A 14,978-nucleotide genomic window follows, 5' to 3' on the forward strand; every position below is an offset into this window, starting at 1 on the left:
GTTGATAAGGAAGTTTCACTATATAGCTTTATAAGGGAACATTTGATAGCATATCTTCCAGTGAATCCATTTCATTTTAAAGAGTACTTTTTTCTTTCCCTTGTCTTTCTATTGCGTAAACCATGTAAATGAACACCTGCAATAAGTCTGATCATAAAGGAGTTTCCTTTACTGTCCACAAAAATTTTCGGTATTCTTGCAGTAAGTGGCTTGGGAAAGATTAGAAAAAACAATTTTTTACTCTAGATTTTTGTGAAGGAGTCGATTTTTTTTTTCTCCGTTTAGGCATGTTTAGTAATAACATTGGATTGCACCTCAATGATCAAATACTAGCTTTTTGCAGAAAACTTAAATCTGTTTACACCTGTTTTCTCTGGGCAAAGCTGCTGTTATTTCATCCAGTATCTTTCTTCTGAAGTACAGCAGTAGGGTATGTGAATTAAAGAAGGTAAATTCTCATTTCTGACTAGCATAGTGTTGCAATTTGTTTCAGTAGACTTCCCACTTTGACGAGGTTGTGATGCTTTAAAGTCCTGGCCCTGAAGATTCCAACTCTGGTTGGGTTTTCAGTGAATGAGCAGATCATCTGGACCCTGATCATATTGATCATATTCTCTGGAATTCCTTTATTTTTATTTTTTTAGTAATGGAAGAATCCTAGTTTACTGAATTAAAAAAAAATACCCCACTGTAAAGATAAAAAAGTTGTAAAGGAGATTGGAAAGACCTATAACGGAAGTATATTTCTTACATCTTTTTAATATTTTAATAACAAAAAAAAACCCCCACAACCCTTATTAACAGTAGTTTTGGTCTGTTGATGACATGTTTTGATCTGAAACGACTATGAATAATTGCGATTTTCTTCCTCAGGCTTCACATATTTCTACAAAGGAAAAGAATACTGGAAATTCAATAATCAGATGCTCAGGGTGGAACCTGGCTATCCCAGATCCATCCTGAAGGATTTTATGGGTTGTGATGGACCAACAGATCGAGATAAAGACCGTGACAGCCCTCAAGATGATGTTGACATTGTCATCAAACTGGACAACACAGCCAGCACTGTGAAAGCTATAGCCATCGTCATTCCCTGCATTCTGGCCTTGTGCCTCCTTGTCTTGGTTTACACTGTGTTCCAGTTCAAAAGGAAAGGAACACCCCGCCACATACTGTACTGCAAACGCTCTATGCAAGAGTGGGTGTGATGTAGGGTTTTGGTTTTTCTCTTTCCTTCCCAGGAGTTTATGGTAACTTGAGATTCAACACAAGAGCTGTTATGCAGTTTCCTAGCTAGGAGCAGGCATCTGTCAGTCTGAAACAAAGCTGATCTTTAAAACCCAGGGGGTTGCCTGTCCTGCACGTGAGTGGCGATTCGCTCAGCTGGGAAGCTTCCATGCTACACAGTATCTGCTGTTTCTTCAGTCCTTTGTCTTTCTTTGTCATTTGATTCTAGGCCTTTCCTCTGCACGCTCAATGCCCTATAAACTGTCAGGATTAACTAATGAAGAGGAAAAAAATAAATCTCCAATGTTTCTACATTTTTCACTGAAGGCCTGTTCCCCTTTGAAAAAATTTTTGGTGAAAGTAAATTTTTTTAGAAAAACACAACAACCCATAATGGAACTTTCAGGAAAGTGAGAAGACCCAAAACAGCTTTGTCTCCAAAGAGGATTGCTTTCTGTCTGCTACGGATAAAGTCCTATACTCCTACTTCCAGTTTTGTCAGGTGGGAGACTCAGATGACATGCAGGACTTCAGACTGTTCGGACAGCCATTTTCCAACAAACAAGGGGCCAAAATATCTGCAATATAGTAACAGCCTTAATAATACATTCATTTTGTGTTTTTTACAGCTGCTCTGGGCTATGTCCTCAATGTTTTAAACTCATTTATATTCATTACTATATTCAAGCAAAACCTTTTTATTGGTGTGTTTGATTTTTGGTTGGTTTTCCTGCATAATCTTTCCCAAGCTGTACCAGGCCAACTGCCCCAGGCCTTTCATAGGTCTGTCAGGAGCACTCATTCCAAAGCACGATAAAAAGCAGTGTGTCTCTGAAGTGGATTTCAATGAACTAAAGCAACAGTCATGCTACAGAGAAAATTGATGCTGGTATTACATCGGTGGTGTAACCCTTTGAGAACTATTGCATCCGTTTTCAGAGTCTGGTGGATGTTAATCTTGGTTGTCATTAAATTATAGGATTGTGTTTGGGTAATACAGATTTTAAAAGAAAAACAATTTTTCAAAACAGATTTCCTGTGACTGCAAGTAAGTGTTTTTAATTATTTGCATTATTGATAGAAAAGCATTTGTAACATAAATAGTTACCAGCTACTTTTTGGTCAAAGGAACCAAACCTGTTTTAATAACTCCTACCACTTACCGAGATTTTTTCTGAACTGGCAGCAGTTTTATAGCTTAGCCTCTTATCTTAAGCATCTTGAATTTTTCTTTTAAACTATGTTGTATGATAATTCAATTTGCCTCTGCAGAGGCAGAGCTACAGTTTCAAAGGAAAGCAAAAATGGTGACTCTGATATTGCATGAGAATCCTCTGGTGTGTTACCCCTTTGCATGTTCACCATAGTTCTCAAAGGGTTAGTCAAATTTCTGGCCTTCAGCCGAACATGGTATCACTGACAGAGCCAAGGGACCACCAAAGCATCTTGTCATTCAGTGTAATTTTTGCTAACAGCAGTATTGTCATTTTCATGTGACCTGCAGAGCAGGTTTGTATCAATATTTTTTTCCTAGAGAAAAGTCAGCAACTGACAGACCTCTTTATTGATTTTAGGAGCTGCTTCTTGCAGTGGTAGGCTTTACAGTCACTGGGCTGTGAACTTATTAAAGATGGTCAGAATGATGCACCCCAAAAGTCAGACACCTGGTTTTTTATGAAAGCCAGGATTTGAGGGGAGTAGCTTTTGCAACAATGAACAGCTTGCCTTGAACTTGATTATTGACCTGTTGACTGTCATTACAAAGTTAAACATTGTCTTCTGTGAACAGCTTCACTGTCTGAATTTCCTTAAAGTGTACTGTCCTATGTCTTTGGTCTTTGACCTTTAACTTGCAAACTGGCACAAACTGAAGGGAATCTGGTGTTGCAAATGAACTAAGATGAGTTTTATTTCTTAAAAGGCCTAATATACATTATCCAAAATTCAAGGAAAAAAAAAAGTTTGATGTGTTTTAGTAGAAAAGAACTGACATAAACCAAAATATTTATGATAGATCTGTAGAAGGGTATTTTGCTATGTATACGTGCACACTCTAAAAATGAACTACAGTAGAAGTTAATTTTTATTTAAATTGAATACAATTTTCAGTATAAAACTATAATTTCTACAAATAGTTAGTTATTAATAAAAAGGCTATAGGAAAGTATTGAAATACTTGAAATGGCCAGTATGGGCTTTTACATAAAATGAGACTTTTATACTACATCCAACCAATTTCTTACTGGTTTCTTAATCCACATAACAGGATCACTTTTTAGAGAGTGTAGGTATATATACATGTATATTATGGTTATTATTATTTTGGTAATGGATAGCTTGATTGCCTTGAATTTATATTTATATTGAGCATAGCATGAAAAATAGTGTGGCTTTTTTTTAATTACATGACTTTATATTGATTTGAGGACTTATTTTATGTTCATGTGTGGCATGCTATAAAGCATTGCAAACTTGTTTCTTAGGGCATAAACAGATATACATATGTATGGCTAACAAAAATGAAGATTAGAAAAAGATAGAGTTTTACAACAAATATGCAATGCGGGTGGCATTTTGGAGATGTTTTGTAGAGGTACTGCATACTGTAGGTTAGAAGTGCACCAGTATCAGCCCATAGCATTATTTAGTAAATCCAATTCAGTTGTTGCTGAAAATATAGATTAATTGACAGTTAAGTAACATAGGACATTTTATGCACATCAGCTTATTTGGTGAATTCAGAATTCTATGCCTGTTTGTCATATATATTAAAAAGTCTGTATGTGTTTGTATACCTATAAATGCACACAAACACACACATACACATACGTGCATATTTTAATCCATGGAGAGATTTTTATTGTCAACAAACTGCTATAACTTATGTTCTGCTGCAGACAGAACAAAATTATTCATGTTGCTGTTCCAATTTTGTCCCTTGGGTAGCTGGTGGAAAATACTAACAGCACTACTTATTCTGCATTTGGTTTTCCTTTGCAATAGGAGAACTTACTTTATATTATCTTCAAGTTGGAACAGCATCTCATCGGGGTTTTTATTCACTTGAAAATCTCACTTCAATTTTGAAATATCTTTCATGGCAGCTTTAACCTTTTGTGAAACTGTTTCCCTGACAGTAATGAAGTGCTGAGCATGTTGACTGTTGTTCTTTGATAAGGTAACAAAAGTGTTTGTATTTGGAGAATTTATCTTTAATTATGCAGGAAGGTAAGTGTGATAAGTCTAGTGCTTCTCATATGGTACATCATAGATACATGAATACACGATAAGTTGATTGTTTATTTTCTTTTACTTAAAAGTGCATATATGTTATATACAGAGAGAGAGAAAATATTATATTGGCATGTTTACGTCATGCAGAGCAAGATTGTGTCAGCATTTCTATTACATACGCCTCTTTTCAGTAGGTTATAACACAGTCATAAAGGTTTGCTTTAAGTAAAAGATGTAGAAGCAATTTTGTTCACAGTAATTCCCAAATACATACTGGCTAGTTTCAAATTATAGAAGTTCAGAGTCAATTAGTGATGTTGCCTGATCTAGTTGTGAACTCAAATGAGTAAAAGTTTTAAGATGATGTTATTTTTTGAACAGTTGTTTTTCTACCAGGGCCTATAATTATGAGAATTAGGAAAAAACGAATTGAAAATATTTTTAGTTCTGCACTCTTGATTCCTGCTCATGTGCCGTAACTCTTTTTCATACAGTTTCTAATAAACATTTCCATATTGCTATTGTTATGATCTGTACTGTAGAACAATACAAAAATGAATATGTATTGTGTTAATCAGTTACAGTCTATCAAGCTGACTATACAGGGTTATGTATCTTCAGAATACTGTGGTCTGTATGATGCAGGAGGCCAAAGCAGATGATGGCAGTATTTCCTCTGGCCTTTTAATGTATAAACCTATGAAAAGGTTGTTGACTGTAGACAAAAAATAATTTTTATCAAAAAATACATTTAAAAAACTATGTAACTGTATATTTACTGGATAGGCTGGGATGGAGAGGCTCAAATGGCTCCAAAGGAGCCCTTTCAAGTCTCCTGAATAAATGTAATACATATTTTATATATTCCTATACACTTTTGTTCTTTTTCTTCTTTCCAAGTGGGGCAAAGGGAGGGGATAATTAAAGGAAAAGTGGGGGGTTTTTAGGCTAATTTTGTGAATGAAAATAACAGAAGCTAATAGATTCAAGTCTAAGGGGCAGACTTACACTTTTGCTTAGAAGTGTACTTCACCTCCCCAGCTGTTTGGTCGAGACTCCTGTGCCATTAGCACTGTGGGTTAAGAACAGAGTGTAAGGCTTAATTTTTGAATTTTCAACTTTTGGGGGGGCTCTTACTTCACAATCTTAATGTCAGTTAAATGTAGCTTTTGGTACCAAATTATATAGAATCAAATTCTAGCTTGTTGGTTAGAAAAAATTGTGTAGAATAGAAAGTAGGTCTGCCTATAAGCAATGGAAGCATTACATTCCTATTCTAGGTTGTTTTTTTTTTGCATCTGAATCATTGCCAGGGCAAATAAAAAATACACATAACAAATTGAACAATGAATGTTCCAGGCACTGCATTTTGAAGAAAGTAGAAATGCAAGCTATCACACCATTAGCAGCCTAAATTTGAGATAGCATAAGATGACTGGGTTGAGGAGCAAGGATATGACTGTAGGGTTTTGCTCTGTCTTGGCTCCCATATCTTCTCAGAACATGGCCTGAGTTTTTGTCACCAGCTGCTGAGGTGGAGGAAGCCATGCACCGTGGCAGTAGGAGATGTGAAGCAGCCATTGCAGAGCAATAGCTCCCTGTTGTCTTTTGTTGTTAAGACTGTCTTTGGACAGCCCTATTTCCAGAAGTGTAAATAGATGACTGCAGCCGTATGAGCCATAAGGAAGATCATTATTATCAGTGGAGAGAACAAATGTCACTGGCCACTTAGCTGTTCAGCTATGCTGAACAAGTCAAATAATATTGTGTGGGAGCTGAGGAACAGATAACCCATTATTGAATACAATGGTATAGCCGTGACTGATACACCAGCACTGTAATGTTAGATGCACTTCCTTAGCTCACACCACAGAGACTGCAGACAAACGGAGTGGTTCACAGAAGACCATTTAAACATATGTCAGTTACAAAATCAGGTGTAAATGAACCATATACTCATGAAATTGAGCTCTGATTTATGCATGTAACTCAATTGTCTGCCACTGGTGTCACGAACAAATGTTATGTGTGAATCAGCTCTGTCTAACCCATTCTTGTGACTTGCCATCTGAGAAGTCAGAGGCTGATAAAGACATTGCCATCAGTGCCATCGATGCTGAAAATTTCTGGTAAGCATCAAAAGCATACCATCACTTGTTGCAGACTGACTCCATGTGATGCTTGACCTAATGTTAAGCAGCAAAGATTCTGTATGATGTGGCACTATTTGATCTATCTATGTAACTAAGAAAGCTCAGTAATAATCAGGAGATCATATTCTGAAGGATCATCAGTATATGACAACAGCAAGCTTCTGTGCCTAAAATCAAAATGTATTTCAAAGAAGCTCTTGGACAGCATTAAAAACATACATCATAAACAGGACTTATTTCCCAATATACATAAGTTTTAGCATACAATCTACAAGATATAGTCAGTTTATTAACATTTGCGGTTGCAACTGCCCATTATGCCTTTTAGATATGACATTCTGTGAGAGGTGTTCATAAAGTATGTTTGCCCTGTGGAGATAGCCTTATGTACTGCTCTGGTCTGCCCACAGTATAGATGAAACAAATTTTAGAGACAGGGGAGACATAAATGAAGGAATGCTGATGTAAACTAGCATGCTAAAGACAATTTTCTACTTGTGGATATGCATGCAACGTAGTGCTACTTGCTGTCACAGTAAAACTACATAAACAATAATCATTACTCATACCAGCCATTTATGATGGCATGGAGCTTTCCAGTCACACAGCTTCCCTTCTTCACCTCCTTTAGAATTATGTTGTCCACAGATGATAATTATAATAGCCACTACATAAACCAAATCTTTCTGTTTAGTTAATAGTAATTTCTACCCTATGAAATTGCATCACATCCTTTTTATAACTATGACTTTAATCTCCTTGGCAAGCTATTGGCATATCTGCATTTGTAGCCTTTCATGTCTATTACAGTTTTTCGCTGTTGCAGTAAAATATATGCCGAACGTTCTCTCCATCTTGCCATCTGGCACTAACACATGGAATAATCATTTTCATTCTGTGCCATGCATGTGTCCTGGATCATCCATTTGCCCATCCGTTATTCTGGGAATGGGCTTTCTGGGAAGTGGGATTAGTAACAGAAGGCTGGGATAAAATAACTTCCTAAAGTACCTGGTTAGTCCTTAACAATATGACAATAGAGTTTGAAGAGTTTTTAGTGAAGTATTATATTACTTACCCACTGGCAACAGAAAAGTGTAACTCTGCCAATCAGTGCATGCCCAGATGGGTTCACCACTTGCAAAGAGTAGTGTGTTAAGTCAGAAAAGAATGTTTCTAATTCATATTTCTGTCCTGATGTGTTGGCATACTTTAGCACCCAGACTGCAAACACATTCATAGCTTATGTGGCTGTACATGAAATCGTCTGCCCGGTAGAAGGTGAGAGTGCTTAGGGTCAGCAGGCAACCAGTGCTAATGTGTTTATAGGGTATGAATACCTTTTGGTTCCCTTTTACATTTAAAGGAGCAAAGAAAAGAAAGTAGGTGTCTCCATAACAAAAAATGATGGTTTATAGTATTTTTTGTCAGTGTTCACAATTGTCTGATATTATATATAGCTCAAACATTACTATTGAAAAACTGATATATTCCAGCTGAAATGCATACCCCATATTTAGGCATACAATGAATCTGAATAGAGATGCACATGTTGTGTATGCTATGCTTGGCTATTGCCACAAAATTGTCAGAGCTCACATACTGATTATCTTCACGTCTTACGGGAGCACCATGTTGGAGTCAGCTCCGAGCAGTTTGTCTGCTTGGATATAAGTAGAGTTATATAACTTAGGAAATGGTACATGTGATTGCATGTATTCAGAAGACACCAGCAACCTACAGTGCTGTTTTAAATGATCATGAGAACTCCAGTTCATACCTGCAAGGCATAGCTGAAGCTTGTATTTACATGGTTGTGTTTTCATAAAGTGTTATGAACTCTGGCCATGCCTCACGAGGTATAGGAAAACTATTAAAAATATCTTTCACGATAGCTGTTGTCAGTACTCACACAGCTCACAGAAATACCTGAGATTGTTATGCTCAAGAAAATTTAATCTCGAGTAGGAATCCAGAATTGAAGGAAAGTGTGATGATGCAAATAATCTATTCCCAGCTCTTACTCTATGTAATGTATTTGGTAAAACACTGTCAACTAAGTATATGTCTAACATCCACCTTTACTGTGTTTCCAAAACCATGCGATCTCTTGTCAATCCATGCACAGTATTGTCTTACTGTGTCTGACTAAAAAACATTTTAAAGTATAGGTCAAGGATTGTGATACTCCCTTCTTGTTTTCTAAGGTACAGAGGTCATCATCTGCTATCAATATGCATTCCTTTGAAGGTGGTAGTCTTTGGATCACAGTGATGACGAATACAGATTTAAAGGAACACCCTATTGTTTTTTCTTTTCTCAGAGAAAACTTAAATTAGTCATGAACTTTCTTTCCACGACTTCTAGGATCCACAGGAAAACAAACTACCTTGTTTCGTCAAAGACTGCAGACAGACACAGAAAAACCAGCATAAGTACATTTCCATTTTTCAATTTAAGAAGAATATAAGAAAAGGAATAAAATTGTTTTGGCTTATAATTGCAAGTACCAAACCAGTTTGTCAGAAAGGGAAAGAGCCAAGGACCACCAACACCACTACAAATTGCCTTTATCTGCTATGTAATCAACAATAATATAAAAACAAAGGAGATGTTATCTGGAAGTCAGTGACAACTTTGAAAGTATTATTGGTCTCAAACAACAAGAATACCTGTTAGGCTGTAGAAAGTCCAGTGAATTTTGTATTTGGTGTCATAATCCACCAGAGAGCAGTCAGTCAAAGGGCTTCTCAGTATATTTAGTCTAAACCTGACTAGAAATATATATAGTGAGCACGTTATCTACTGCAATCAAAAATCTATTGAGATTTAATCAAACTAACATCAGCCTGAATCTATGTGCAAAAACTTGTCACAGTGAAATGTTCTTACGTTTCTCTTCAGAAATTAGATTTAAAAAGTTGTCTACCATTTTAAGAACTCCACTGGATGAAATACTGAAGGACAAAGAAACCTTTACCTCATACATCTTGAACTCCATCATATCTCAGTCCTGAAGTGATGTAACAGAAGTACTTTTATGACCCTTAGATAGATCACATACTGCTATTTGTTTATGTAAACTGAAAAGTAAAATCAAACCTCCGCCCCCTTCTTTCACTGTGCCCTGACATGTTTCCTGACTAATTCAGGCACTTTTTAATTTTATCCGCTCTTGGTACACATGTGAGAAATGATCTGTTCACAGTACAGAGAAAGCAAGAAAATTTTGTTGTCTGTCTCATTGAATCACACACAACTTTTTACAGTCTCTCACTAGGAAATAAAGCTTTTTTGTGCCTATGGTGAAGAGGTAGTACCTTCTCAAAAACTCATGTGAACATCTGAGGACCCCGATGTAGATCTTTCACTAAGTCTTGTTCATTGTCCAGTCCCCCAGCACCGAGCTCGAAGTTACTCACTTCAGATTATTGAAGTCTCTGCATTGACACTTCCATCTTTGAGTCTTTTATAAAAAAAGACATGGTACAGCCAGCACTGACCATCATGGACGTCTTGTTTGCATCTTGGGGCTACTTGCCTGGTCACATATACAATGGTGTAGCAGAAGAGACCTATAATTTTTCATTCCAGCCACTGCATACCATTTGCATGTGTCGTTTATGCCATCTGTGAGAAGTGATGAGTCTAGAAAGCTGCATTTCAGAAAAGGTTTTATTATTTTCAGTGGTTCCAGTTCTCATCTTTAACTTTTTCCATTTTTCCTTTGCATTTGGATGCCTGTAATATGTATCATGTATATTCACACAAACATTATATGGCTAGACTCCTTCCTCTACCGCAAGTCAGTTCATACATATACATCAACTACCATTACATTACTGCTGTAGCATAGTATGCTAGCACTGTTGCATGGCAGAATGCTTTGCTGTTATGCATTGTTTTCTGATTGAGCCTAATTTTTAGGGATCATAAATAACATATTTATGAAGAGCTCTGTCTGACATCTGCTACTGTAGTCTGGGAATCGGAGTGATTACACGGTTCAGTTACAGCTTGCAGAAAAAGGTGCAGGTGCTTGACTTCTGTAGGTTTATTGTATGTGATACGTGTTCTTATATCAGAAGCTCTTTGAGGGAGGTGATGCCTGCTCCTTGCCAGTCCTGTTGCTAGTATTGTTAGCAGTTAAAGCATGTACAGCTGGTTTTGTCGGTGTGTAGTCAATCAAAGTTTGATATGGATATGTACAAGAAGGGTACATTGTTTTCCATGCTTCACACACATTCTTGGTTTTCTTACTCGCACCAAGTGCTCTTGTATCTACCAGAACCTGCTTTCTTCCTTAGTTCTTCTCGTTGGGTGTTATTTTAGCAGCAGATTTTCCATCTTGTTGCCATTCCTTACCCCCTGCCTGCCCCGCCCCCCCCCCCCCCCCCCCCCGCCCCCCCAATCCCTGTAATTCCAGCAGAAATTGTTCTGGTTCCAATACATTAACTAGAAGCTACTACAGTTCTGACTCTTCTCACACTTGCTTCTTTATCCTCCACCTCTGAGAAAGAGGAAATCAGCCTTTCATGCAGAGACATGGATTTTGGAACAGTTGTTAGGATAGCTCTGGAAGTGGTTTTATGCATAACATTATCATAAAATTCACACATTGTTAAACATCAACTCTTTTCAGGCACTGCTTCTTGAACCACCCAACAATGGTTCATTTAATTTACAAAGCCTGACAAATAAGTCAGAATATGGATGGGATGATTTGTCTGTGACACAAATTTCTCATTTTTATTCCCTTTTCTCTACATAGCTCCATGTGCATTTCATGCCCATGTTTGGCTCATTAGGATGTGTGTTAGTAACAGAATAACTGGAGCATTTATTTTCTTTCTGCACCTAAATTTCATTTTATTATTGTTATTTTATTTTACTTTATTTCTTATTTTATTGGCTCACACAACATTCTATACAGTAACCTTTTTATAACTGACATATGTTATTCCTTCAGGTAGCTTCTACTGACAAACACAAAGCTTGTTTGTGTGCAAATGCAAGGCTGACTAAATGGTGCTAAAGTGTATTATGACTGTCAGATATAATCAGGCAAAATTTTGTGGTGCTTAGACTGATTTTTTCATTGATTTTATTGATCAATGCATTGAACAGTGTTTTGTCATACACAATTTGTCTTTTATTAGTAAACCAAGACCTCATAGTGCATTGTTAAACAAAATGGGTTAATTAATCTATGTAACAGCTCACCAAGCTATTATCTCTTTAACTCCTTATAATGTTGTGTGGTCAAGGGGTCATGATAATAATCTCATTGCTGTAGACCATTAACATGACTGAACATTTTCAACAAAGTACTTATGTTTACAATGCTATAACCCTTTGACTGCTGCGGCAACCTTTAACCACAGAAAGTCACGTGCTAGAATCATCATTATGGTTCTTGCCATGGCAATCAAAGAGTTAAGGGCTGTGCAGTGATTTGTTTATATTTATTAATTTATATTTATTTTTTGTTTTCATTTGAGAAGGGGGGAATTGGGGTGGGGCAGTTCTTGTCTGCTGTAAGTGTCTTAACCAAGGGAAGGGTTAAAATGGCTTTTTATACTATTGCATCTTATGTACTTACCATTGTTTCATTGTGTTGTAATTAAAAAAATCTGTCAATAAATAAGAGAACAGAACAAAGTTTCATAAATGCATTGTGGTTTAATTGATATATATTACTATAAGATTTATAGCTGCTGTTTCTTTAGGTACTGTATAACATTACAGACAACTTTAGCCTCAGAAGAACGCCTAACCATGTATAGAGATATGGCTATATCTGGGTATGAGCAGGGTGAAAGAAACATTAGTTAATTTTCCTAATCAAAGTAGAGCAGGAAAAACTGATTTTTATAGAAAAGAGGTAGTGTGTGTGATAGTGTGGACCTGTTTCTGTAACCTCTGAAGGGCTACTCATTAGAGATTGCTGTCCAACTACTACAGAAATGAACAGGTGGCTGAATTTCCTCCTTTGTTCTGTGTAAAAAAAACCATGAAAAGCATAACGTAAGAAAAAGAGAAGTCTAATGATTCAGATTAAAACATATATGAAGAATAAAACCAAAAAATTATATAATTTTCTTGAAATTAAATCACAATGGAAGACCACAAGACTAAGATGCAAAGGACAGTTTTGTGAAACTTTGGCCATCCAACTCAGCTCTGCAAAGATCTGTGTTCCTCCTGTGTCAACAAATGTAATTCTTCTTAGGCTATACAGGATTAAAGGTTTTCTATGTCGAAGCATATGTATGGGTATAGGAAACCAGGAACAAGCTCAGAGACCCACCAAGGAAGAAGGCAGTGCTTGTAAGCTGATCCAAGACCCAAGGCCGAACTCTTCACATAACTAAGATACCTGAAACCTCTTCTCTATTCTATGTCAGAGGTGCATCTGTTTTACACTTGCTAACTCACAAGTTACTCATCATTCCAAAAAAAAAAAAAAAAAGAAAAGAAAATTCCATTATTTAGCTGATTAAAGGAAGAAATGAAAAGAGATGAATAAAAGATGCTATAGAAGTCACTGATCACAATTCTCACACACATGAGAGAGGAGAAGGCCCCTGGCTGGGCCTTCTCTGCCGGCGACTGCTAGGAGAAACACTAGTTCTGAATGGAAGCATTTGGGGAATGTCTTAAATATCTTAGCAACTTAAGTTCATTGAAGTGTGCTTTTTCTGAATGATATGAATTAAAACAGCTTCCAAGCTCATTCATGTCTTCTTTATACCCTTCAATTCATAGGTAAATATGCTGCTACAGGCAGAAAACATCTTAATAAAAGTCTAGCAATCACAGTTAACATATGAGAAATTTGGTGCTATAACGCAATCTTTTCTCAGACTATTTTCACATAATTATGTGGCAGAAAATTAGATTTTTGTTTTAATGTTAGGACTCAAATTCAAGATTTAGCTTCCAGGAATTATTCTTCTGCAAAAATCTTTTCAATCAAAAACCACAACCAATACTAAGTTAACCCATTAGACAAAACTGATTATGAATAACAATCATTCTTTATCACTGCTTGTCAACTACTTTCATGCTACTTATTTGAATTATTACAGTGAACAAAATCGACTAAACATCTGGACTTGAATAGCCATCAATGGAATTAAAATTTATGAATAGATTATATATGACTTTCTTCATTCTAAACAGCATACAATGGCATGGAACATGCTCATTTTCCAATCAAAAGAAGCTAAAGATAGAAGAAACTTTGTATTTTGTAGATCACCTACTGAGCCAACCAGGAAAATTCTGGGTGCTTACTATCAGTTGTGAGGATTGCACTTGAATGAACATTATTCAGTCCTAAAGCCTAGAATACACGTGAGTCAAACTGCCTTTTCTCCAAGTATATTGGCAATGTACTGCTGCTGGTGGTGAAAATGAGTATGTATTGGTAAAGAGATTTTTGCTGTAAGATATGCAAGTTTAGGTGCACATTTAAACTGTGCTTCACTCATACAAAAATCTAGACCCTGAATAATTCCTAAACAATTTTCACCTGAGTCAGTTTCAGCCCAAAAGGAGGTGTATTATAATCCTCGACACAAAAATTCAGAATCAAAGGAGCTTTTCCCAGACTTAACAAAACTGTATTTTAATACTTCGGCATGTGTCGTGTTGAATGCAACATACAGACAATTTCACTTTAGTGCCTTTCTCCCATGATTATTATTTTTTTTTAATCTGAAATATTCAAATTATAATTCAGGAGAACCAGAGTGGGCAAGTTTTAAAAGTGAAGCAGCATCCAATAAAACAAAAATAACAACAAAAGTATTTGAAAAAACCCAATACTTTTTAAGATGTTTTTGTATTAGTTTCTAATTTCTGGAAAGTTTCCAAGCTGAAATAAATATCATTGCTACCACACTGTTCAATATATTGATATGAAGTTTGGTTTGCAACTATTCATCCCTTTACAAGTCACTGCAAGAAACAACTCCTAAAGAGCATGCTTAATTTCCCAGATGTTTGTGTGAAATTACTGTAATTAATCATGGTATTGATTATCTTTCTTCACTTTTCCAGGGTTCTTCTATTTAAAATGTTCCCCGAAGTGACATGTAGAGGCATCCTTGTTATCCAGGACTTGCTCACTTGCTGTCTAATTGCTAGATAAGAGATTAATTGTGCAGTACTTTTGTGTTGTGGTTCATAGATAATTCTTGCTTTGATTTTCAGCATCACTCAAGCATTCTTACCATGACAAACGACAAGTGTGGCTGCACTCCCCTTGTTTCTACAGCGGGAAGTTGTTACTCTGTCACACCGGCCAACTTCCCAATGTATGTTTGCTTATACTTTGATTAAAGTGATAGATTCAGG

General features: G+C 36.4%; 1 protein-coding gene across 2 annotated transcripts in view; it reads left to right on the forward strand.

Moving 5' to 3' along the window:
• MMP16 (matrix metallopeptidase 16) overlaps nt 1-12,285 on the forward strand; it is a 194,117-nt gene extending 181,832 nt beyond the window's left edge. For both annotated transcript variants that reach the window (XM_056330637.1, XM_056330638.1), the window contains one exon: nt 874-12,285. In XM_056330637.1, coding sequence (XP_056186612.1) covers nt 874-1,208 — 335 coding nt within the window. In that variant the 3' untranslated portion in view covers nt 1,209-12,285. The remainder of the gene's footprint in view (nt 1-873) is intronic.
• Nucleotides 12,286-14,978: the final 2,693 nt, after the last annotated feature.

Source organism: Falco biarmicus, chromosome 3 (assembly GCF_023638135.1).
Source record: "Falco biarmicus isolate bFalBia1 chromosome 3, bFalBia1.pri, whole genome shotgun sequence".
Taxonomy (NCBI): domain Eukaryota; kingdom Metazoa; phylum Chordata; class Aves; order Falconiformes; family Falconidae; genus Falco; species Falco biarmicus.